At 48.9% G+C, this 27,413-nt stretch overlaps 2 protein-coding genes across 3 annotated transcripts in view; both read right to left on the bottom strand.

Annotated features, from left to right (window-relative positions):
- The window catches only part of BET1L (Bet1 golgi vesicular membrane trafficking protein like), a 355,770-nt gene that overhangs the window by 30,233 nt on the left and 298,124 nt on the right, over positions 1 to 27,413 (bottom strand). The window lies entirely within an intron of this gene.
- Positions 3,479 to 27,413, bottom strand: part of SIRT3 (sirtuin 3) — a 29,606-nt gene continuing 5,671 nt past the window's right edge. The window contains exons 2-8 of one of the 2 annotated variants that reach the window (XM_078859178.1): positions 17,824 to 18,112; positions 14,872 to 15,057; positions 11,849 to 12,081; positions 10,993 to 11,093; positions 9,155 to 9,316; positions 8,046 to 8,258; positions 3,479 to 5,631 (exon numbers count right to left, since the gene is read on the bottom strand). In XM_078859178.1, the coding sequence (XP_078715304.1) occupies positions 5,323 to 5,631; positions 8,046 to 8,258; positions 9,155 to 9,316; positions 10,993 to 11,093; positions 11,849 to 12,081; positions 14,872 to 15,057; positions 17,824 to 18,112 (1,493 nt within the window). In that variant the 3' untranslated portion in view covers positions 3,479 to 5,322. The remainder of the gene's footprint in view (positions 5,632 to 8,045; positions 8,259 to 9,154; positions 9,317 to 10,992; positions 11,094 to 11,848; positions 12,082 to 14,871; positions 15,058 to 17,823; positions 18,113 to 27,413) is intronic. The other variant, XM_078859179.1, reaches the window with a different exon arrangement.

Raw genomic sequence — 27,413 nt, 5'->3', positions numbered from 1 at the left:
TAATTAATCTATTTATAATCTTTATTGCAAACTACTGATATTAAATTAATAAAGGTGTCCAGTTCGGGAGGGGAATTGCCCTCCCCCCGCTCACGGCCATCACCAACAGCACCAACAGCACCACTCCCACCACAGGCATCACCAGCAGCACCAACAGCACCACTCCCACCACAGGCATCACCAACAAGCACCAACAGCACCACTCCCACCACAGGCATCACCAACAGCACCAACAGCACCACTCCCACCACAGGCATCACCAACAAGCACCAACAGCACCACTCCCACCACAGGCATCACCAACAGCACCAACAGCACCACTCCCACCACGGACATCACCAACAAGCACCAACAGCACCACTCCCACCACAGGCATCACCAGCAGCACCAACAGCACCACTCCCACCACAGGCATCACCAACAAGCACCAACAGCACCACTCCCACCACAGGCATCACCAACAGCACCAACAGCACCACTCCCACCACGGACATCACCAACAAGCACCAACAGCACCACTCCCACCACAGGCATCACCAACAAGCACCAACAGCACCACTCCCACCACAGGCATCACCAACAAGCACCAACAGCACCACTCCCACCACAGGCATCACCAACAGCACCAACAGCACCACTCCCACCACGGACATCACCAACAAGCACCAACAGCACCACTCCCACCACAGGCATCACCAACAAGCACCAACAGCACCACTCCCACCACAGGCATCACCAACAGCACCAACAGCACCACTCCCACCACAGGCATCACCAACAAGCACCAACAGCACCACTCCCACCACAGGCATCACCAACAAGCACCAACAGCACCACTCCCACCACAGGCATCACCAACAGCACCAACAGCACCACTCCCACCACGGACATCACCAACAAGCACCAACAGCACCACTCCCACCACGGACATCACCAACAGCACCATTCCCACCACAGGAATCACCAGCAGCACCAACAGCACCAACAGCACCACTCCCACCACGGACATCACCAACAGCACCAACAGCACCAACAGCACCATTCCCACCACAGGAATCACCAGCAGCACCAACAGCACCAACAGCACCATCATCACCACAGGCATCACCAACAGCACCAACAGCACCACTCCCACCACGGACATCACCAACAGCACCATCCTCACCACAGGAATCACCAACAGCACCAACAGCACCAACAGCACCATCATCACCACAGGCATCACCAACAGCACCAACAGCACCACTCCCACCACGGACATCACCAACAGCACCAACAGCACCAACAGCACCATTCCCACCACAGGAATCACCAGCAGCACCAACAGCACCAACAGCACCATTCCCACCACAGGAATCACCAGCAGCACCAACAGCACCAACAGCACCATCATCACCACAGGCATCACCAACAGCACCAACAGCACCAACAGCACCATTCCCACCACAGGAATCACCAGCAGCACCAACAGCACCAACAGCACCATTCCCACCACAGGCATCACCAACAGCACCAACAGCACCAACAGCACCACTCCCACCACGGACATCACCAACAGCACCATCCCCACCACAGCCACAAACCATTAGCGGCAAGAGCAAGCGGCACCACTACCATCAAGTGCAAAACCACCATCAACCACCACCACCACCACCACCCGTCCCACCATAGCCACCAAGCACGGCTCGGAACCTGTAGCCATAGCAGCGGCCGGGAGACGCGGGCGGCTCGATGGGGAATGCGCGCCGCTGACGGCTTAATTGGAGCGCGGGTCTCCCTTTATTTGGCCACGGATCACAAAGAAAAGAGGCAATTAGGTTTTGGGCTGTTTAGCCGAGGGGCCCGCGTCTCGTTATTCTAGCATATTCCGCCTTGTGCGCGCTGCGTTGTCATGGCTATCCGCAGAGGCAGCGAGCGGGTCGCGTTGTAAAGTATATCAGGAAAGAATCGCGGTTTCTTTTCTATGGTGGTAGGAAAGGGCTGGGGGTAGGTTGTGGCCGATTGGGGCTGGCTGGCTGGCTGGTTGGCCCGGCTGGTGGTTGGACGGGTGGATGGGTTTGTCGGTGCATCTCGAGCGAGGGTATAAATAATTACAAGCGTCGAAAACGACGAATCCGATCATCGGCGGCGCGCACGCTTGCGGCGTGGAATGTGCGTGGAGGCAAGCGAGGAAACTCGCGCTCCTGAATTGACCACAAACGAAAGCAGCATTATAGATGCTAATAATTAAGGTCAGTCTTTTACGGTTGATTAGTTCTGAGAATGTTTTTCGGCAACTGTTAACAGATTGTGGGTATTGATTTATAACATACATGGTGTATGTATGTTGGGCATTTTTCGCACCGCATATGATGATGGTTGTGATGTTATGTATGTATCCAAGGCAGCGGCACCGAAGCTCAAGACTTTATCAGGAGGGTCCTACACCTTGATGGGAATGTTTGGGGAATTGCCTTTTAAATTTGAAGGCGCTGTTCTGCTTTGTGTGTGTGGATAAAAACACCCAGATTAAAACCGACCACACATGCAAGACGAAATATACTGCAAGGTTCGCCGAACAGACGAGCTCATGACTCCACTCAATGTCCTGCCATCTCCTGACTCCCATCACAGCCCAGTGGATTTGGGAGCCACTTGCACCACCAACACCACCAGACCTCACCCCTACATAACCCCACCTCATAAAACAACAAAACAATCCAATGTCACTAATCTACGTGATCCACCAACGAGTGCCGCCAACGTGGTGGATTGCCAGGGACCCACGCCACCGCCCGGCTCAACCCTTCACGACGCACTTCGCTTTGTCATTTCAGAATTAGGGGCAAGCCACCCACTCGCCGGCAATTCAACTACACCCGGTTTGTTTTGATGGCTTTTTTATGTTGGGGTGGGTGGTGGTGGGGCGTGCGTGGGTGGGTTGGGGGGCGCACCGAAAACTTGGGGCAATAGCGACGACGGCGAGTACACGCGCCCGCCTCCACCCCATCCCCTGCCATATGAGCCGTCCCAACCCGGGGGCATCGGCCTCTTGAGCTGTGAAGGGGACATGCGAGATGGAGGGGAGGGGGTGAAGACACTTAAACGGCGGATGACCGGTTTAAGGGACAGCCCGAAAATCCCTTTTAATGAGTGTTTGCCGCTCTCCCCATTGAGCCTCGGGCGGTCTCGGGGCCCGTCGCGAGAGTCAAAACACGTCACCGCTAACGGCTCCTGAAAAGGGGAAGGAATCAATTATATTCTAACGGAGCAGCACAAAGCCAGCGCACCGCCCGGGGTTAAAGCGGGGGGGGGGGGTGCCAGGGCCTTGCCGTCGCTGCTTAACACAATGAAGAGCTTCTCTTTGTTACAGGCAAAGGTAATTTAATAAAAAAAAACTCGCTATAATTGGATTTAGAACTGTATTGTGTACGCGGCCATTTGGAAAAAATATATATTGCTTTATTTGCACGACGCAGCACAATGGATTTACAATCGTGTTACCGGAATAAAATAAGTTTTATTGTTATTATCACTTTCAAAATGAATCCCAGGTTGTATGTTTTGAATACTGCCATGTATACGGAGAGCATAATATAATGCGTAATAAACCAATATGATAAAACTCATCATTTATGTGTAATACTGTTCTAAAAATATTTTTGTTCTTTTTTACATTTTATACACCCAACGATGAAACCGCAATGACTTCAACAGAGTCTACCCTTACCGCACCAGCTGGCAATGTGCCTGCTGTCGTTCAACCAAGAGTTCCGACGTAAGTTCGTGGCTTTATAAAAAGTGGCATAGCCCACAAGGTAAACAAGTCAAACACCCTCGCCCTGAAACAAATTTGTTTTAATGTCGATATAGCCTGGCGAGTGGATAACACCAGTTGCCAGTTTTTTGCCTTGACAAACTCCCCTGAGTTCACTCCGTGGCTTGGGAAGTGCGCAACGATATCCTTTGTGCGATGCTCGTATCCTGGAACGAACGTGATCAGGGCGTCTTGCCAGAATCAACAGCAGCAGCAGCTGAAGCAGCAGCATTGCCATGTGTGAATTCAAATCTGTCAAGCAGTGCTCGCGATTCAATGAGGCGCTCGCGCACAAGTCAGAGACCTGCGGAGAACGGGCAGGGCCGTGCACACACCCGGTCATGCTGACAAGGTAAACCGTCGCGTGAACATCGTGTGATGGCATTCGAAAAAGAACTAAAGTTAAACTATAAACTAGTTCAAACTTGATTTGAAGCTTTCGTGACTGCAGGAGTTACTCTTTGCTTCTTTCGGTAAAGTCACGTAGAAAGAAAATAAATTAAATAATGGAGTACGACGTTTCGATTGAAACACAAGCAACCGTCATTGGGTATCAACTAGTTTCTAAACTAGTTTTTAAACTAGTTTTTAATTTACCAGGTAAGGCCTGCTGAGCTATAATAACTTTTTGTCAGAAGTGACCTGGCCACAAATGATAACTCGATCAAGTGGCTTATCGATTGGAAATTTATAGCTGCCCAAATACTCTGAACGCATGTTTCTAAATGTGGAGGGAAAAACCAGAGGTCCGCGAGAAAAATCCACATGACTATGGGGAGAACATGCAAGCTCCAAATATACAGGCATCAGGGTCGGGATCAAACCCATCGACCTCCTGTATATCAGGCGAGGTAAGTTAACATCTCACCACCATGGCGCCCCTGTTACGCGAGCCAAGCAAAATCGAAATTAAGATACGGTGGTGCGATTCCGATGGGCATCTGCTTGGTAAAGATTATTATTACTGTCATAATAAAAATAAATCTTCAAGTTGTTTTTCAAGACTTGTCCTAAAACTCCATTCACTGTGGTAATCCACAAATGTCATGCTATACATTTTGCATAAGCGAATTTGTACAGTGCAGAACTCTATCGAAATTTAAATTAACAGCAACGTTAAAGTTAAAAAAATAACCTATCTATTATTCCAATTTGCTATTTTCATAATTTTCACATTTGCTTAAACCGTCATTGATTGCATAAAATTGCTGCTGCAGCAGCAACAACCTTAATAATGGCACAACTGTGCTTTTAAATAGATACGTGCAATGTTTCACAAATCAGTGCCCCACAATAAAGCAGTTCTAATTGTGAGAAATTCATCACAGAGAAAAGTACACGAAGGCTGGAAAACAAGCATGAGCAACATTAATGCAAACGCTAGATGATTTCTCGACACCAAGTGGCACCCAATCTTTGTCACCCTTTCTTTGGCGAGTACCCGGTAGTGCTTCAGCGATGGTTATTTGTTGTTGGTGGGGGGGAGGGCCATGCCACTTCAAATTAAATCGGATCGCGTCCACCATTCAGAGACTGGCTCCGGACGACGAATCAGAAGAGGCGTCGTCGCCGCTGCTATCGCTGTCGCTCTCCGAAGACGCCGCGTCGATGGCGCGAGGCGGCGCGATCTGCCGGCGCGCGTTTGCGCGCGCCACCATCACGCCAGCCCACGGTTTCGCCGACGCCGCGGCTGCGGGGGCCACGCGGCTCGCCGTGTGGAGGCCCCTTCTGCCCGCCGAGCCGTCGCCGGAGGGCTTCTTGCCGGGCCCGTTCTTGGTGCCCGCTTTCCCGCTGTCGGCTGGACCGTCGTTCTCCTTGGCCAGCTCCTTGTCCAACTTGGGAGATAAAACACAAGCGTGAGGATTGGCGTGAATCAATGACATTTTGTCCCACGTGGCGCAGAGGTTGGCAACACGTGGCTCACGAAAGCAAGAAAGTTGGGGTCAACTCACGCCCCTTCAATTCTGCGGAGCTGATCGTATCACTTCTTCAAGTACACGTACAGCCCTTTGTCAATCCATTGCTGGATAAAGCACCCCCCCCACCCGCCCATGCTGTGTGGGTCATGGGGGGGGGGGGTCAAATTTAACCATTCTTCACCACGCTGGTCGGTGCGTGTTGATGAAGGCAGGGCACCATTGATGGTGACAGACAGTATAGATCTTCTTGGTTCTTTCGGTAAAGTCACGTAGAAGGGAAATAATAAAATAATAATAAAACATAATAAAATAATTCTCACGACGTTTCGGCCACAACGCAAGCAGCCATCCTCAGGTGAAGAACAGGTCTGTCGGGAAGACAGCGTCTGAATGTTTTATTTTTATTTTATTATTTCCCTTCTACGTGACTTTACCAAAAGAACCAAGAAGATTAATCCCTGCAGTCTCGAAAGCTTTAAATCGAAAAGACAGTATAGAAGCAAATATAGCAATGCATTTGGTGCACTGCCCTCTGCTGCCCGCATTGTAGCAAAATCCCGCAGATGCCGTTGTTGACAACCTGGCATGCATGGTGGTTGCCCATCCAAGCTCAACCCATGCTCAATTGTCGAGATCTGATGATTTGGTCATCGGATTGGGGTATGCAATTAATATAAATTAAAAACACAGCGCTTACCTGGCCAACTCAATGCGCGTACCTTAAGTTCAACAATCGACGGATTGTCGCACGTCGAGCTTTCATCAAGGCGAGCATTGTTATTATGTTTTACAGCGAACGATCATGTCAGATAATTGACGATACTAATGAAACAACGGCGTTGCATTTCAAACTAGCAAAGACAAAGATCCTCCGTATAGCCTGACCAGATTGTTGGGGCAAGTGCTGTTAGCGAACACCTATGAAGACCGGCACGGCACATGAGGGGGTGGGTGGCCAACACCACGCCCGGCTGCCTTTGTCTCCCTAGTGGTGGTTTACACACCGCACCAGGTACTCATTTGAAGTTGAGTCGACCTAGGGGAGGCCCCATGACCAGGTTCAGATAATCATCACCGGTGTTGGCCGTGAGCGGCAATCGAACTTGAGTCACCAGGTTCATAGCGCAGCGCACTGACCACTACACCACCGCTCCCCACCACTTCAAAGACACACACGCGCGCACACACACTTGCACGGGAAATATATTTTAAGCATCTTTGATAAGCCTCGCCGTGCTTGCGCACAGAAAACCCCACGCGTTTCAGTGTCATCCGAGCGGACGGCCTGCAGAGAGACGCTGTATGCGGCCGTTGCTCCACTGCAGAAACATAAAGGGAGCTGAATAAAGGGCTCAGAGGATGGATGATTTTTGCGGGGGCACCGACTGCGAAAGGGGTTTTTGGAGAATTCCATCCGTATGGAAAGACGTTGGTATGTATGCACGTTGAACTTCTTTCACACCGGACATTGCCAACCGCGCTAATCGGAGGTGCGTTTGTGCTCTCGCTTTGTCCGTGTGTAACCTGCGGGAGGGCAACGGTAACTTAGAACTTTTCTTTTACAGATTTTGGGCCAAGTACAAGATGAAATAGGTCAGAGACGGCCCATGGGTCTTGGAGTATAAACCTTGTGGCTACTGTTAAATCCCGAAAGACCCATTCGACCACAATGGCATCGACGACAAATCTCGCGCATGTTAGCTGCCCATGGTGGCATACCACTGTGAACCATCACTTTGGAGGCAAGGGTTGGCGGATCACAGATTTGCGATACTTCAAAATTCTGCTAATGTTTCACGCGAGGTGGCCATTGCAGTACAGCAAGTGGGTTCATGAACGTGTCTATGTGGACCTTTGAGTGTTATGCCCACGTATGCTCTGTTGGCTTATCTGGGTTCTAAGGTTTCATTCTGAACAAAGCAAAACACTCATTCAAAGCCAATTGGCCAAAACACTATAATTGTATAGGACGTTCCTGAAAGTGAGTCTGGGAATGTGTGGCTATCTTAAAAGAGTAGGCTTAACGAACCTTTTTTTTTATTTAAAGCTTTCGTGACTGCAGGGATTCATATTCTTGGCTCTTTTGGTTAAGTCACGTAGAAGGGAAATATTGTTTATTTTTTTATTTTTTTTATTTTTTATTTCCCTTCTACGTGACTTTACCGAAAGAACCAATAATATATGAACTAACCTTATCAAGGGGCTCTGCAGAGATCTCCCTGTCGTGGAGACTTTTCTGCCGGCAGTGGCCATGAGCAACAAACTGCATTGCTGCGCATTCACCTTCAACCACGACATCATCATTGCTGTTGCCGTCGTTGTAAACTCACGCGTTTGCTCTCGGTGGCGATGAGACGATCCAGCTCGGCGTCCCAGCCCAGGAGGTTTGTGAGTCGCCGCACGCCAGCCACCACGTCGTCCAAGTGCGCCACGTCCGTCGGGGAAGAGGCGGCGCGGCGGAAGAGGCCCACCGCCTCGCGGTTCAGCAGCAGCCGCGGCACACCGGGCCGCACCGCGCTGACCAGACCCGCGAACGGCATCACCTGCGCACGCCGCAAGGCAAAGATCCCCCCCCGTGTAGCCTGAACGGACGGTTGGGGCCAGTGCTGTTAGCGGGTGCCTACGAAGGCCGGAATGGCACACGAGGGGGTGGGTTGCCAGCACCACGCCTGGCCGCTTTGTCACCCTAGTGGCAAAGTTTATACGCATCGCACTGGGTACTCAATTTAGGCTGAGTCGACCTAGGGGAGGCCCTGGACTGCTTCAGATATTCGTCACTGGTGTTGGCCATGAGCGGCAATCGAACTCGGGTTGCCAGGTTCGTAGCGCAATGAGCGAAACGCTGACACTACCACTACCACCAACAGGAAGTCAGGCGAGGAGCAGCACACACCAAGATGGCACATAGCAGCGTTGCACCCCTTTGCTGCCAACTCCCTGGGGGTCTTCTCCTGACCCCCATGCCCCCCCCCATGTGAGCTCACTTCTTAAAGGGTGCCTCCTGGCAGCACCCTAAAGCAAAATCCTTTCCCCTTCCCAAGTCCCGACAGCCAAACTCAACGACCCCGCCGCGTAAAGCCCCTCAAACGAAGCTCTTTTACCAGAGGTCTCTCTCTCTCATCCATGTGTTCTTCTTCCTACCTCTTGGTGGAATTCTTAGCACGCACCTCGCCTTGCTCATTTGCACAATGACAAGTTTGCAAAGTGAGCAATGGCCCTCCCAAATCGTATAGCCCACATCTGATGAGCACGGTTGGCTACGTACGTCACAGGGTCCCCTCCTCTCTCCCGAGTTTGCTGCATGACAAATGGCTCACTTTGGTGACGCTGCGCCGACAGTGCCGTGCAAGCGTGAAGTAATTCGCGAGCGACACGGCGACTCGGCGGGATCGGTGCGAAGCGGGCCAACGACCGCGACCGCCGAAGACGACGACTTCACCTCCAGCGAGGTGCCGATGACGATGAGCAGGTCGGCCATGGAGAAGTCCTGGTCGTAGGCGTAGAAGCGCCTGGGAAGGTCCTCGCCAAAAAACACGATGTCGGGCTTGACGACGGCGGAACACGCGCCGCAGTGGGGGATCTTGCCGCTCATGACGGTGCGCTGGGAGAGAAGTAAAAAAATATACAGAAGTCAAATAATATCGTGTAGATGCACAGTCAAACGTAAGCAATGCACATCAAAGAAAAATGTATAAACTAAACTACATCTTTATTTGATCAAATAAGGCCCGCTGAGCTATGCAGCTCTTTTCAGAAGCAACCTAGCCATAAATGATAGCTCATCATGTGGAAATTTATACAGGTAGGAACAACAGTTCCACACTGCCCACCAAGAATTATTTGTCTTTCTGTCTGTCGTGCATAGCCACGCCCTCGATTTGTATTTTATAGAGCGCTTCGGGCAGGCTCAGCACCACGTGACGCGCCGCCCCAAGCAGCTTGCGCCGCGTGACACAGATCGCACGAATGCGCTGCAGCGCTGTCCAACCAAGTTCCTACCTGCCTACTCCGAAGGAACGTGTTAGAAGCCAAATACTCTAAAAGCATGTTTCTAAACGTGGAGGAAAAACCGGAGGACCCGGGGACAAATCCACGGGACCACGGGGAGACATGCAAACTCCAAATATACAGGCGTCAAGGTCGAGATTGAACCCACGACCTCCTGTACATCAAGCGAGCGAGTTAAGATCTGGGCAATTTTTTTGTATGTACACAGCCTTCGTCAATCCGCTGGTGGATGAAAGCCTCCCCATGCCATGTGGGTCGTGGGATTGTTTCGTCCATACTTCACCACGCTGGTGAAGGTGATGCCCCAGGACTGGTTCGGGTATCGCTTGCCACTGTTTTTAGCCATGGCCGAGAATCAAAGACGGTTTGCGGAGTCCACAAGCGCAGTGCGCTCTCCAATGCCTCACCGCTCCAAACGAGACCACCTGCTCCTGTCTTGCACCGGCTTCAAGGCTCTCTTTACTTGTGCCGCTATTTGTTCAAGATGATAATAAGAACGCCATCTATTGAGCAGTGAATTAGAGCAGCACAGCCTTGCGATCGTAGACCTGCTTGCTACTCGGCATGTTACGAGTCACCCTCTCGGCGATATCGATTAATTCTAGATTTGAAGCTTGCGTGAGTGCAAGGGTCCATACTCTTTGGTTTTTTCGGTAAAGTCACGTGGGGTAAGAAAAGGAAAATAAATTAAATCACGACGTTTCAGAGGCAACACAAGCCTCCGTCTTCAGGTGGAACCGTCACAACAAAATTACCTTGATACAGTGATTTAATTTATTTTCCTTTTCTTACCTACGTGACTTTACCGAAAAAACCAAAGATATCGATTAATATCGCTTGTTCGGGGTCACAATTCAATTCATTTCTCGCCGTCTCTTTTCCCATTTATGTTGTTGTTGCCTTGTTTTATGAAGTACTGCTAGGCATACGATTTGTATGTCTGTCTGTATGCTGAACTTCTTTCGCACCGTACGTAGCCAACCATGCTAACCGTAGGTGCGGTTTGCATACGATTTGCATATATTAAGAATTAACCGATTCTTATATGCACAATTTGATCATCCATGTACACGATCCAATTGCAGTAAAAGCAATTTGTAGGATTATCCCGTAGAACACGTCGACTTGGGAAGATTTTTTTTAGACCGCTTGTTGTGCAATTACAATTACGTTACGGAAACATCAAACTCAAATAAGGTGCCTATTTCCCTTGTACGTAAACGGACGAGGACACACGTCGGAGGCGATGACAGCGGTTGGAGTTCCTACCCGCACTTGGTCTCCCGGCTGCGGCTTGCGGCACTGCGTGCAGGTGGCGCTGGCGAACGTCCCATGCGCCTCCACCAGCATGTCCGGCGGCAGTCCCGCCACTATCGCACCGCAGCACACGTGTGTGTGTGTGTACGTTGAACTTCTTTCGAACCTTACGCATGTATGCTAAACTTCTTTCTCGCCTCCGATTAGCACGGTTGGCTACGTACGGTGCAAACGTACGTAGCCAACTGTGCTAATCGGAGGAGGACGACAAACAAAACACGAAAAGCAGTTCTAAAGAAATTAATTTTCAATCTAGATTTAAAAGTACATAGGTCCAGTGGCTTGCTAATGTCGGAAGGTAGAGTCTTCCAGATGACCGCAGAAGCGCATCTGAAAGCACGTGATGCGGTGACTGTCTTTATTCGATGGCCTAGCCAAAAGCTGCTGTGAGGACGAAAGGAGTTTGCGTGGAAATACAGAGAGATGCCGTCATTATCGTCGGCCATGGTCTTATCCACTGCGGCATGAAGACCTTGCCACAAATCGCTGCCGTCCCTCACTGTCTCGCGACGCAGCGATCGATCTAGCAGTGCACACGAGCTGAATTCATCGCTCAATCTCCACAGTTGACGTGCTGGCAGGCGCATTCCCTCATTTTAGAGGCCGCTATCACCAGTATCGACCTTCGGCCAACGTGCCTTCTTGCGAATTGTTCTACCCAAGCCCACTGGGTTTTCTTAACAGTTGCCAAGATGACAGGACATGCCAACCTCTGGCACAATCGGGATATCGGGGCGATCAGACCTAAAAATCGACGCATAGTTGCACGCCCATCGAGCACCCCCCAATGAAACCGCGACTCCCTCACGTCTCTCCAGGCCGTCGATGTTCTGCGTGTAGAGGCGCAGGAGCAGCCGGCGCTCGTGCAACAGGCGCGCAAAGTAGTGCGCCTCGTTGGGGCGGCAGTTGCCGGGGTACAGCTCCTGCGCCAAAGTGAAGAAGGGCTTCGGGTCGACGGCAAAGAAGTCGAGGTCGAACACGGCCTCGGGGAAGGGCAGCTGGTAGCGCTGCAGGTTGTCGTAGAGCCCCGTGCCTGGCGTCCTACGCACAGACGGGCGGCGGGATGTTAATTACCTCGCCTAGTATTCAGGAGGTCGTGGGTTCGATCCCGACCCTGACGCTTGTTTATTTGGAGTTTTGCATGTTCTCCCCGTAGTCACGTGGATTTTTCTCCGTGTCCTCCAGTTTTTCCCGCCACATTTAGAAGCGTGTGTTTTCGAGTATTTAGCTGCGATACATCTCCTCTTGATAAGCCACTTCGTTGAGCTATCATTTGTGGCCAGGTTGCTTCTGAAAAAGAGCTACATAGGTGAGTGGGCCTTACCTGGCAAAATAAAACGTTTTAATAGACGCGGGAAGAGAGGGGGGGGGGGGAATAACATTGTTTTCTACTATTATTCTTCTCGTTAATTTTGTTTACCAGGAAAATCTTCACCAAGTCTCGAGACATTTTCAGAAGGGGGTCCCCCCCTGCCAAGTCGCTGTAGTGGGGGGAGGAAGGGGTGATGTTGCTGTTATGTGTCATCCCAACTGAGTGCTGTGCAGGTCATTTTCCAGCATTGGCATATTGTGGCAATACCAGTTACATTTGTTTAACACGTAGGCTTCCGCGATCAATATTATCCATAAGAGGGGTTTATTTTGGGTTAGATCGCGTAAATATAAATTGGACTGTCGCCTGATGATGCTGGTTGTAATTACTGGCGAAATGTCGTACTCGAATTGTAAATGTTGTGGGTTTACTCTCCAACACACCGGTGTGCACTGTACTAGTAACAAATTGGCTTATTCTGTTTACGTAGCAAACCTTACTAATTGGCCGTGTCGGGTGTTGGCGGGTTTAACGACACATTTATATTTACACGATCTAACCCAAAAAAAATCCTCTTATGGACCAGTTACAATGTAAGTTGTCTGTGTTTGTGTAGGGCATAGACGATCGGCAAATTGCCACTTTGTATGAGAAGTGAGCTGTGAGGTTGCCAAGAGATGGCAGTGCAGCCATGAAGTTCAGTCCACAGATAATTCAATGTGCTGGTTCCATCTGTGGATTGAACTTATCTGTGCGGAGGCGCGAGCGTTTTCCTCGCATACACATGGGCTTTTATTCTGCGTTCTCCAGGTTGCTTCCCCACATGCCAAACATATCCCATTGGCCAAATATCCCGCTGCAGGATCCTCTTGCAAGTAAAAAAAAAAACCTCAAGGCTTTCCTGGATCGGGCATTATTAATAAGTGTGGGTTTTGCCCCGATTACATACTACTTCATTAACCAACAAGGCCGTACATCTCAACATAGGAACATCCTGAATAAAACTACTGAGACTTATGAGAACGTTTCTTGGATTGTATAATTATAATTTAACTAAACCGTGATGTAGCACCTATTAAATGCAAACTCAAATGATGTAAAAACTAAGTGACTGCGGCTGGGTCGCTGAAAAAGTGGCACACGTCACATTGTAACACGGCCACTTATCATCTGGCCCCTTCGCGAGCCTTTAAGTTGGTGAGGACCTGTCCAAGGAGATGGGAGTTCATGAGTGGGGGGGGGGGCAGCGGGGGGGGGGGGGGGCAGTGGGGGGTGGGGAGGGCAGAGGAGGGGTTGCTTAAATATTTTAAGCCACCGCAAATGTATCCGTCTCGAGATTCACACGACCACGCAAAAGCGCGCACGCACGCACAAACGAAAATTACTGCTCACTTAACAGGACCCCCACGCACACACACGGCCGGCTCCATCGCTCGTTGGATACTCTGTCGCGAAGCTGTTGCTATTTGCCCAAGCCGCGACGGGCCGCGTACTCTCCCTTAGAGTTGGAGCGAGCGAGCAAAAAAAAAGCGACCCAAAGAAAAGGCGGCACACGGGAGGAGTGGGGGGGGGGGGCGGGCGGTGTGTGCAAGGGAAAAGTGAAAGGGGGTGCCCAGGCACCAACCCCGATCCTCGCTCTACCCCCCCCCCCCAACACGACGGCCCCCGGTGAACCCCTTTTGCAGCAGCCCAATGACAAACGGCACCAGCGCAAACACTCCGGTAATAAACACCCTCGCTGCCTGCCCCCGCCGGGCCTTTGTGCAACGCCCGGCTATTTAGACACCGGCCCAAAAATCCCCTGCGTTTGGGGCCTAATTAAATAATCCGTTAAACGGCTTGCCCTGGTGCATTTTGCATTCAGAACGGTGGGCGAGCTGCATCTGCATATGAAGGGACGAGAAGGAGCGATGTGTGTGCGGTGGTTGGGGGCGGGGGTGGTGGTTAAAGGGAGAAACGGTGGAAGGCTAAATAATAAAATGAAAAACTTTCCCCGTCATGGCCGGTGATTGCGGCTAAGCCAGGAGAAGTGTAAAGCCAGTGTTGCGCGTGGCGTGGCGAGGTGAATAGCCTCTGTCCGGGCACTGTACACGTGGGATTTAGTGGAGAGTAAGCGCGCGGCGAATAACACGACCAATTGTGTTTGGCCAAAATACACGATTAACACAAAGTTATGCATGTAAAGCTATTCTTTCAATGAAGTAGCATTGAATATAAGAACTAAAAAAAAATTTGAAGACGAATTTTAATTGCTTTTTTACTCTCAAGGAAACATGTACCTAATCGTGGTTTTCAGAATTGCTTATTCAGAATGTAACTCGTACGCTAATCTTACCGTAAAGCTAACGCAATAAAAAAAATCCGTACAAACAATGCAAGATAAAAATCAATCGCGAAATAAGCATACGGTCAACTAAATCGGACGAACCGATACTCAAAAATCATTTCCCCCATCCAGAAGCGTCACGATTCATGAAAAAAACCGCGACGAGCCAAAACGACGATCCTTCCCCGCGCACCGGAAGTCGGGGATTCCGCTGGCGGTGCTCAAGCCGGCGCCAGCCATGAGCACGATGTTCTTGCAGTGCCCGTCTCGGATGAGGCGCGCCACGTCCTCCAGCGTCTCGATCTTCCCGCCGCCACCCCCGCCGCCCCCCGCGGCACCGTCGCGCCGATGCGACGACGTGGAGAAGGGCCTGGTGCTGCTGACGGCCACATGGCGATCACAGTACAGTTCATCAGGCAGTGGGTCACGGCTCTAAGCGGCACGGTCAGTGGGTCAGGTGAAATAGCGCGTTAGGTAAAAAAAAAGTTATTTGACTGAGCAAATGTATGTTAGAGTAAATTTGATTGAATTTAACATTGTTGTATGTATGTTGAACTTCTTTCGCACCGTACGTAGTAAACTGTGCTAATTGGAGGTTTGGGGGAAGGACAACAAACTAAACATTAAAAAGAGTTCTAAAGGAATTAGTTTTGAATCTAGATGTAAAAGTGCATAGCTCCAGCGGCTTCCTAATATCGGAAGGAAGAGCGTTCCAGACGGCCGCAGAAGCGCATTTTGAAAGCGCACGATGCAGTGACCGTCTTTGTTGTATATTGTGCATTATTTTTTTAATTCAATTATTACTGTTGTTATAAAAGTAATTTGTTAAATTTTGTATCAAGTGTTTAGTTTCATACTTTTAAATATCCATTTTATTTTAGGAAGTTACCGATGTACAAGGCATGGAATGACGAAATTATTGCACCGATTAAAATGTTTTTTATGCACTGACGCCTACCTCGGTTTGTAACTGTGTGTGTGAATCGATGATGCAATCGAGTCGTGTGAGAACCTATCACTTGTGATTCATGCAAACTGTATGCAAAACAGTCCACCAAATGTTACACTTAGAACAAAACTGCACAACACGAGGCAGAACAAAACAAGAAGCAACGCCAACGCATGGCACGGAGAGGCCTCCCGAAGTGCTGTGAAGAAGGGCTCACTGCCCGAAACCTCTGCAATAATATACTTTTAAGACAGTTTTATTTGACTCGTGTTAAGTTATATTATTTGCGCTTGTGCACCACTGCCAAACGCAGCTGCAGGTTCACCAAAAACAATATTGGTAAGATATTAATTTTTTTTTCGAATCGTGATTCCCGAATCATAAAAAAATTCGTCAGGTCACTGGGGGCAGGATACCGTTAAAGAGAGTAAAATCATTATTCTGCACCGCAAGGGAAAACCTTCAGTCGCGGTCGGTGCGCGACGACAAAACAATGAGCGCATGAAGATGCCACAGTTGCAGGACTTTCCGCTGGCATCTCGACATGATGTTCATCAAGCATCCACCCCCCTCTTCTTTATCCCCCCCTCCCCACCTCTCCCACCACCTCCACAGCTCCCACAGCACAGATTTTCTACAGTGGCCTAACAATGCCTTGGCTCGTCCACCCCCCCCCCCCCCGTGCGGCTCACACACCCCCCCCCCCGGCTCCTCCCCGATATATCTTCACATTCATCCCTACACTGTCGCAGGCTGACAGGGCTTCTGTAAGTAATCCATTCATCAGGCACCACAACAATGCCTCGGTTTATTAAACTGACCACCGGGGAGGCCAGACACTAGGAAATGAGGAATTCTACCTCCCCTTTTTCTTGCGCGCACACACACACACACTCTTGCTCTCACTCTCCCTCTCACGCACAAAGACAAAGATCCTCCATACAGTCTCAACGGACTGTTGGGGCAAGTGCTGTTAGGCCAGCAGGCCACAGGATGGGGTGGGTTGCCAGCACCACGTCCGGCCGCCTTTGTCTCCCCTGTGGCGATGTTTACACACTGCACCAGGTACTCATTTTAGGCTGAGCCGACCTAGGGGAGGCCCAGGACCGTTTCTGAGAATCGTCACTGGTGTTGGCCGTGAGCGGGAATGGAACTCGGGTCGCCGGGTTCGAAGTGCGGCACGCTAACCGCCACCACACTTCCATTCCCCACTCTCACGCACTCACTCACACACACACACGCGCGCATTTGCGGTAAACGCTCTGCGCGTCGCACACTAAACTACGACTACCGCTGGACGAAGTGGGCAGCGCCCAGAAATCGGAGCAAAAGATTTAGAGCTGGCACCGAAATAATCGACTGTAAAAAGTGCATCTGAAAGAGTTACCACTGGAATACTAAATCGCTTTTAGGATTTTAAATGATTTTTTTTATAGGCAGGTCTGCACACACGGCACTTCCGTTACTTGCTCACACTTATAGGTGACTTAAACTCAAGTTTACCAAACTGGCCGGTCAGAGGTATTAAAATAGTCCATGGCGTGTGCATGCTGGCCAGAGGGCGCTGTTGTTGAGCGACATACTCGAAACCTAAAGGTCAGGAGTTCAAATCCCCGTTGGGAGGGTGGCCTAGCTCATAATCTATCCAGGATCAACAAAACGAGTGCCATTTTGTGGTGAGTTGACTTACCTACAGATTGCCATCCCAGTGCCATGGGGAATGTGGAATTTCCCATGACGACCTCAGGATCGCAAACAGAGGTGAGCGCTGCCCAATGGCTTGTGTTGAGTTACGGAGATGACGAAAATGTGGGTTGGATTCATACCTCGAGTTCACAATCGAACCAGCGTGCTGCGGTGAATTGCCACATTTGCTGGTGATGGAGACATGGGCACATCTTTACCAAAAGTGAACTTTCACCGACATCTGAATCGGGGAACTACGTGCCAAAAGTCATCCAGCAGAACTTACATGGAGATCCCTCATGTGTCTGCTATACAGGACGTGGGGGATGTTTGACCATACTGCACTACACTGGTCATGTGTGTATGCACGTTGAACTTCATTCGCACCACACAGAGCAAACCGCGGTAATTAGAGGCGCGGGACCAATGCGGGTCAGTGAATGGCGGGCGAGCCCTGGACTGGTTCAGATACCGTTCGACACCGGCATTAGCCGTGGCCGGAAATCATACCGCGTCGCCTGCGTGGTCTTGGTGATGGCAAGTCGGCCCAGCGCACGGGTCAGCGAGCTCTCGGAGCGCGTCCCCGCCGTGCCACCAGCGGGCCGGGGGCCGCTCCTGACCTCCGTCCTCGCCGGCGCCGATACTTTCGCCGCCGCCACTGTCGCAGCCGCCGCCGCCACCGCCGCCGCGTTCCTCTCGGGCAACGCCTGCGGCTTCTTCATGGGGTTCGGCTGCTCTGCCTTGCCAAGCGTGGGCCGCGCGGACAGCTTGCGCGTGGCCTGGCGCACCGCCACACCACCTGCATGGACACATGGTGTGCGCACATACACGGCACCTCCGATTAGCACGGTTGGCTACGTACGGTGCGACAGAAGTTCGACATACATACACACGCACAGTCAGCGCCGGTGAGACCTGTACAATGCTTACGATGGTACATTTATTTTAGGTGTCTTAAAAAATTAAGGGAAAAAAAATCTGCGCTCCCAAAAGTTCAAAAATGTATCAGTGTGCAAAGTAATGGCAATGCGGACTTGTTGTTAGCGGTGTCTCCAAGCTGCACAAAAACGTCCCCCGAATGGCAGTCCTAGTTTAGTACTGTACTATACGGCAACTAATGCTGGATTGTGCATTCAATAATTGGCTTGCGATTTTCGGTGGTGTCAGTGCAGTGTTTTTGGTCCCTTTATGTTTTAAAGTGTTCATAACATAACAAGCAATCCACGTAACATTTCAACTTGCAAATGCACTGCAATTGGTCTTCATTGCAATAATGCGGTCTTGGTATGTAACTAGTTATGTTGTCAACAGAGGGCAGTGCAGCCAAATCCATTGCTCGCTGTACGCACTTCTATGCTCCAATGTTTATGATCCCCACCTTCCCCAGCCCACACTAACCAGAGTGGTGAAGTAAGGTTAAATTAGCCCCATGATCCCTCATCCAGCAGTGGCTTTAAAGAAGGGCTCCAGGTGTACACTTAACTGGAGCTAGTGTGACAACTTCTTCATGCTATTTTGGGAAGAGTGAACCTCCATAGGACTCCCAATTTGTCTGCTAAAGTTTCCCTTTGTTAAGCGCAAATAATGAGACTTACAAATAAACTCAACTATGAAGCTAAACTATTTTTATTTTACCAGGTAAGGCCCACTCGGCTATATAGCTCTTTTTCAGAAGTGACCTGGCCACAAATGATCACTCAACAAAGTGGCTTATCAAGTAGGAATATATTGTAGCCAAATACTCGAAATGCATGTTTCTAAATGTGGAGGAAAAACCGGACGACCCGGAGATGAATCCACGCGACTACGGGGAGACACGCAAACTCCAAATATACAGGCGTCAGGGTCGGGATCGAACCCACGACCTCCTGCACAACAGGCGAGGTAGTTAACATCTCGCCACCGTGGCACCCCAAAAAAGGTTGCATCACAGGACGGCGACAGAAGGCAATTCCTTGGCGAGACCTTTATTCAGCAGCAGATTTATCATGGTTTATGAAACCAAAAATAACTCATCAACGCCCACATTAACACTGCTGTATAACAGAAACCATACAGTAGGCTAACAAGTTGGACAACACTTCTTCCAATAAAAAAAAGATGTTAACGACAGCTGTGGTGAGGTGTACTGGGTCTTTTTTTGTGCCAACATGGCGCTTACGTTTAACTTGAGTGAGATTGACGATGCTGCGGCACAGAGCGTTTCTTGAATTGAATTTCAAAGCGAAACTTAAACACAATTTTGGGCCCACCACCTGCAGTTAAGGTTGGTGTGCCACGAAAAAGTGCAGCGAAGCCGGAATAAATTCAATCGCTCTTCGTGAGAAACCCGATTTCATCAGCACGCAATGTAATTTGAAAATAGCGTGGAAACATGGGAATATCAATTCTCCTTACGTTCAGCTACTCACAAACAACAAAGCTCCAGAGAAGGGCGGCTGTGCGCATATATTGAGATAGCGCCGATGTTTATAACAGAACGCGACAAGCATCCACGAAAAATACCACGGCCACAACATTTAAAAGTGAATGAATATTCCCACACAAAAGGCTTTCAGAATAAGTCAGGAGGATACGCACCACCAATCGCAAAATCAGATGTGCTTCTTCAAAGATGGCAAATTCTTTGGACAAATGCCTTTCAAACCCTTTTTGCTGTCCATGGGTACGAGGAAGGGGTGGGCGGGTGGGTGGGTCAGTCGGTCGATGCGTGTGTGGGTGGGTGGATGGGTGGGTCAGTCGGTCGATGGGTCGGGCTGGGTGGGTGTGTAGATGTTGTGGGGGGTGGGGGGTGGCGTGCGAGGGGGTAAATGTTTGAAGTTCAAATGCCGCTCAACTCATTGTCTCCACGACCCCGGCTTTCTTTTTATTTATTCCCAGAGCCGCTGTTTGACACTCGGAGCATCAATCAAGGACACGAGGACAACGGGCGGCGGCAGGAGCTGTGGATGTGCCCGGCATGTAATGGGGGACGCGATCGGCTCTGCCCTTCCCCCAATCTGGCCGTCGCTACACGGTTGTGGATCTCTCACGAGTCGCACCTTGGTCAGCTCGAGCAAAACGACCAACGAACCAACCCGGCAAATCGCCTTATCGTGCACCTACGACGGTGACGGGGTCTCAGCTGGGCTAAATGACGGAGCTTAAAACTTGGGCCCGCGTTGTGGGTTGTTGACTAAGATGGTGATGGCACGTCAACTCGCGGTTGACAATGTGAGGAAAGTTAATTGCGCAATTCCCACAACTGGTGCGACTTTAGAAGGCAGTGTAGCACCCGGATGATTAATGGTTATTAAGCAATCAACTTAGTCACTGATTATTAAGGCTAAGTCTCACAATGGGTGACTGCTTTATTGAATCGTGAGTTTAGAGCATTGCACATTGCGTCGACGTGTAACTTCAAATAGTTCATCGAAGGGCCAAATAAAATGTTTCCTGGGTGATATTTCATCAAATTTAGATGAGGACATAGATCACCAATTGGTTACCTTATACCATCAAAGATATGATAAAGTTTGCCAACGTAGCTTGCAATGGTACTTTCACACACGAAAACACCTAATAACAACACTTACCACATACGTCAAAGTTTTTGTTTGATATTTGCAATTGGGCACCACTGCAAATTGGCAGAATCACCAGATATGATCTAGTAACAATAACAGTTCGCAACCAAAGTGCACTAAAGTTCGACAGTAAACAATTGCACGCATGCTGCCGCTGCAGCATCCGTCAAACAACATTTCTCGCAAGACACAAAAGCAATTCTTCTTTTTTTTTCAAGGAGTTCATCTAGATCCCAACCAGAGTGATAAAACTGCACTGCCTAGCCAAGGGGTGTGGGGTGTGTGGGGTGTGTGGGGTGGCAGAAACGTCACAGGATGAAACCACAAGGTCGTAAGGTCAGAGTTCAACCCCCACAATCCCTTGCCCGGGCTGCCCGGTTGCCACGGCGGCAGCGTTGGGCCGCCGGCTGCCATGGCGACGCACGAGGCGTGGCGGCGGACAATGGTGGCGGGTGCGTGGAAGCGGCGGCGAATGGAGTTGCGCATAATCGACAAATCGTTCGGAACAAGTTTTCGCAGCGTGCTCAACAAGTTGGTTTGTCCAGCTAACAACGTTGCCGGGCAACCGACCACTTCCACATACAAACACACACAAGTATATGCACGCGCACACACTCACTCACTGGCACGAATTCGTGCACACAAACCCACATATGACCCGAAGTTTGCGGCAAGAAAAACCCCTTCGAGCTCCCAAAGTTTGTACTAATAAAATATTCATTTCTGATTTACAATCCCAAGTACAAAACTTTGGCTCGATGCACAACGGAGTCGGCTTAAGATGCGTTAAATGAATTCAGCCTCGATATTTAATCTCGTTTTTGCAAAACACTTTCGAATTTTAGTTTTCGCCAAACGAACAAATAAAAATGACAATCCGTGGCACAGCTACACCGCCGAAACGTGGTGGCAAAATTCCTTTAGTTTTCTGATGAAACCACCACCACCCCCAACACCACCGCCAAAACCCCCCCTCCCCCCCCAATAACCTCAGATTATGGTAATGGCCGGATGTGAAGGCTTTCAACTCTTTATTCGAAAGCCCCCCCGAGACCCCCCATGGAGCTAATGCTGAATCAAAACAGTCCCCCAGAGACTGTGCCCCTCTCACAGCTGTGCATTACCCCCACGACGCTCTCCCTCCTCCACCCTAAGGCCCTGCCATGCACTGCCATTGCACCTGTGCCTGCATCAGAGGTCGCAAACGGGTTTTGATTCCTTACCCGTACCCGGCCGCACCAGGGTCGCAAACGGGTACCCGTTCCCGGCCGTACCCGTACCGTACCCGGCCGGGTATGGGTATCGGGTACCTGATTGCGACCTCTGGGATGAAGCCATGTTGCAGGCGCGGGTGGGTTGATTCTAGGAACTTGAATTGTGAGAAGAGACAAGACGTTGGGAAATGAGTGACAAACAGTTACTCACCAGTGACTCACGGTCTACCCGTACCCGGCCGCACCAGGGTCGCAAATGGGTACCCGTACCAGGCCGGGTACGGGTAGCCGGGTATCGGGTAGGGTACGGTTATCGGGTACCCGGTTGCGACCTCTGGCCTGCATCCTTATCGTCGTTATCTTCATCTGCATCATTTGCATAATCAACACTATCAGAGTTTGCATCATCACCATCGGCAAAAAAACAGTTTCCATCAGAATCAAAATTATTTACATCCATCACAACCCAGCATCACCAAATTCATTTGCGTCATCATTTACAACCGCGCCACCAACCATCATCAAACCGAACAATTTCAAACATCAACATCATGGTTTGCAACATCACCATAATTTGCAACATCGCCGTCATAATCATCGTCATTGACATTAAGGCCTTCATCGTCATGAAGCTGTGTGCCGATGTAAGGCGAAGTTGCCGGGAGGCGTTTTAATTGTAATAGCTGTTTGTAAATGAATGCATTCACTCCTCCGTTCATTTCATTCAAAGTCGTGTATCGTGCGCAAGGCACATTGCCCGCTAACTTTTCTTAATTGTTAGATGCCATATGCCTCAGATGGTTATCTCGGTGTGTTAATGTTTCCGTCCCCGTAATGTAATTCAAAGCATGAATCTCTCCACACACCCACTCCTTTGTGCACTTTCCAGCTTTTGTTGTTGTTTTCTTTAAGCAAATAATGTTTCTAAAATGTAACCACAATCGCTGGGAGACACTATTTTAATTGCACTTCTATTGACCCAAAATGTTGGGGATATGATTTGAACGATCGGTGTTTTCAAGTTTCGGGAACACAGACTGCCAAGAGGAAGCGCCCCCCTGGACATGGAGCAATGAAATCAACTCAAGTGATGGCCCTGCATGCAGGCCGGTTGCATCGCAAAGACCACGAGAGATGGCAACAGCTTGGGAAGACTTTCATCCACATCCAGAAGTGGAATGATCACGGCTTATGATGACGATTGTGATTGAAACGCCACGGAATCATATTTTTAGTTGTGCGCAATTGCGGCCACTAAGATCTATCTTGTCAAAATGTAAATGCTGTTAATGCTTCTGGTTTCTGAAAGCAAAGTTCACGAATGACCTCGACCTTAGCGTGTCCTCTTAAGAGTTGCAGTCGGGTGGTACAGTTTCTGAGACTCGCTACCAGCATTTGACAGTGCAGCCTTCCAAACACGGTCCCACCCGTCCAGTCGATCTTACAGGTGGTCACAACCTTCATTTGACTCTTTGACGACAAAGTTACGTGGGCGACTTGCGGCCCTGGTCACAATACGGGGACCCGCAACGACAGACCCGGAGCAGGGCAGTTTTACAGATGAGGCAAACCTCAAAGCACGTCGGTCTATGGTACAATTTTACCACCGCTAACCATAATACTTTTGGAATATATACGCGGGATTGTTAAGAACAGTTGTGTTTTAGTGTCTTTTTGCATGGATCGCATGGTTTAATAGTGGCCCTTTACTGCGCGTGGGCCTTTGGCTAAAGCACCAGCGATTTATTCTCCTCGTTTTACCGATTGCTATTTAGAATGACAACCTAAGTCAACGTTTCACACATGGCGTTTCCTATAGAGTGTGCGATTTATTTGTGTTCGTCACGACTAAGGTACTTCACGTGCAAGCAGGTTCATAAACGCGCTTTCACGCCAGTTATTGCTGTAGCAACGTGGCCTGATTAAACAATGTTATCATCTCTTTGAATTGTCATGGTTTATAAGTTGCTGTATCTATTCAAGATTTGAAGCTTTCGTGACTGCAAGCATTCATACTCTTAGGTTTTTTCGGTAAAGTCACGTAGGTAAAAAATAATAAAATAAAAATACATGAAAATAAATCAATTAAATCACGACGTTTCGGAGGCAACACAAGTCTCCGTCTTCAGGTGGGACCGTCACAGCTAAATTGATACAGTAAAATTTTACCAAAAAAACCTTGGTGTATATAATTATTGTAGTAACGTATACTAAGCATGCATAAGCATTCTGTAAGCAGGTTTAATAAACGTTGTGTTTGTGGTCTACGGGGGTTTGAGGTTTGTGTTCGTTGTTGTAGCTTTTTTTGTCTTTGTAACTTTCTGACCCGCTCCTCCCTAGACATCTGTGGGGAAAAAAGAGCTTCACAGCTCATCGGATTTCTCCAGGATAGAGATTCTGATTCTGGTTCATTGCCCCCATGAACCCAGCGACCTTAGTTTAATATTCCGCACTGACCAGCGTGGTGAAGTATGGTCAAACAACAACCCGTGTCCGATACAGCATCCTATTGTTTTTTTAGGTGGCCTAAACATATGGGGGCACTGTGCGAAATCTACATCTGACACCGACACGGTGCTTGGGAGAGCCTCCACGCTGCATTGGGTTTAAGTGGCGTAAGTCGAGTAGGATGCATATCGTGTCGACCCACACGGTTTAACCCCGTTATTCTCGTGCACGGAAATTGAGTTTTCAGGTCCATACGGCGTACAGCCGTTTCAATACGGGCAACATTTGTACGCCTTTTGGCGTCATCTGGTCCAACACCATGTGAGACTAGGCTCTATTTAAAGCTGTCTCGGGTGTGGACCAATCAATTACAAGGACAGTGCGTACATTATCAGAGTTTTGTTTTTTTGTTTGCATTCTGACTGCAGGTATTGTGGTCTATGCAAACATGACTCCTTGTAAAAAAGGTGTCAGTTTTGTTGCCAGATAAAAGGGTACAAACCCAATTATCAACATTTGTGTTGTCTATGTGTTTGTGTTTCTCCCTTGTGATGGGACTTTGTATGATGAACGTTGAGATTTAAAAGGGGCACGGGGTGAACCAATACGGTCTGAATTGGTCTGTAAAATGTTGTAAGCAGCACTGATAAGGGGTTGACAGGTACGACGATGGTGATGTAGGTTTACCGCCACGCTGAATAGCTCGTACGCTCGTAGGTGGACATACCGTGGTTGTACGGTCATATATATGTGTTTAAAGTGAAGGTTTATCATCTCGTCAGTAACTTTTAAGACGCAATTCCACACATACCCGATAGATATCCTCCTCCTCCTTCTCCTGGACTACTACCGCCACCTCGTGGGCACGCTTCACACATCCCACTGCTGATCGAGAGCCGGCGAGGCACACAATCCCACATCCTTTGACCAACGGGGCTCGCGACGGAACAAATATTAAACTATATTCTTGGTTATTTCGGTAAAGTCACGTTGAAGGGAGATAATAAAATAATAAAAATATAAAACAATAAAAAAAAATTCTCACGACGTTTCGACTGCAACACAAGCAATCATCATCAGGTGTGAAATCCACAACTTTGTTAAAATTTTCTTGCTGTGCATTTCACACCTGATGATGATTGCTTGTGTTGCAGTCGAAACGTCGTGAGAATATTTGTTTTTTATTGTTTTATATTTATATTATTGTATTATTTCCCTTCTACGTGACTTTACCGAAAGAACCAATAATATGAATCCCTGCAGTCATGAAAGCTTTAAATTAAAATATTAAACTCTGAAGTGTTCGTGACTGCAGGAATCCATACTCTTTGGTTCTTTCGGTAAAGTCACGTGGGTAGAAAATAAAATAATTCACGACGTTTCGGGCGCGACACAAGCGTCCATCATCAGGTGGGAAAAGGGGTTGACAGGTATGGAAAAGCCCACCTGATGATGGACGCTTGTGTCACGCCCGAAACGTCGTGATTTATTTTCTACCTACGTGACTTTACCGAATGATTAAAATCTTGCTCTTTCGCACACGAAGCCCATCAACATCCCCTTCGTTTGCTCCATCTCCACGGGTCGACGTCCTCTTGGGTGCGTTCCCTCCCCCCTCCCCCTCCTTTGGCTCCCACTCCGCTGTTAGCCTCGCCCATAGACCATCAAAAGCCCTTCAGGCGACAGTGTCCGCACCAAACCTATATGCTTCGCCTGCGCAGGTAAATCAAAGGCACGCGTTGCCTTCTCGAAGTCTAACTACACCTGCCACCTGGCGTTACATCTACATGTTTAATGTAACACACTGCACGCCGACTTAATGACGCGTGATTTAAGCGCACAGTTGGACAATCGACGCATACGCTGCAAATTTCAAGTTCAAGTTCAAGTTCATTTATTAGGTATAGCCCTGTGAGCCATTCAGCTCTTGAATCGGGTGCAACCGCAACAAACAAAAAACAAAAACATGAACAAAAAAACATCTTAAAGTGAATATGTGACTAAGTGCAAACAGAAAATCCAAGAAAAGACAGCTAAATATTGCAGAAAAAACACCGTACACCAACGCTGTGTGCAAAAATCCCAGTGGGATGCAAGTCAAACAACAACAACAACAACCACAAGACAGCTTAAATTAAGGCCATCAGTCTAACTCTGTACTACAACAAACAAACATGGCTAAACCAATACACTTTTCGAAATCACCAAAATAAAGCCATGAAAGCAATGAAAAAGCAATCATAGGAACTGTGACAGAATTTTCACAATAAATGGCATAAACAACATGTACTACCAAAACCCTGCAGCCATAGCTGGCTGCATGAGTCACTCCACCTTTAAGATCAGCACACTAAATCAAAACACAGGTCATACTTTGTAGCGATCATCCGGAGCGAAACATTTTATTTTAGGTCACTGAATAGCACTGGCAGCTAGGGGTGTACAACTCCTCTAGAGCAGTTTTGAGTGAAGATCTCATAGGTAGTGACTCAAGTTTCAATTTATTGGCAACAGCATTCCAGACCCTGGGGGCATCAATAGCAAAGGCCCTTCCTCCAGTATATGTACGGCAATAGGGAATATTAAGCTGGTAAATGAGTGTAGACCTTAGGTCAAATTTGTTCTTTGAAACAGAGATGAGATCCAGCAGGTAATCTGCAGATTCTTTTGCAAGTACATCATGAATAAATAAGATCTGGTGCACAAGCCGTCGAACATTCAGAGATGTTAAGTTTGACCCAATGTAGAGGTCACAGTGGTGAGTCCTATATGGGCAGTTCAATGCAAATCTTAAGGCCGAGTGATACATTGAGTCAAGCTTCTTCAGTACAGTACTTGGGGCTGATTTATAAACAATGTCACAGTAATCAAG

Source organism: Lampetra fluviatilis, chromosome 8 (assembly GCF_964198595.1).
Source record: "Lampetra fluviatilis chromosome 8, kcLamFluv1.1, whole genome shotgun sequence".
Taxonomy (NCBI): Eukaryota; Metazoa; Chordata; class Hyperoartia; order Petromyzontiformes; family Petromyzontidae; genus Lampetra; species Lampetra fluviatilis.
Note: the sequence above shows the minus strand (reverse complement) of the source record. Positions and strands in the feature narration are given on the sequence as shown.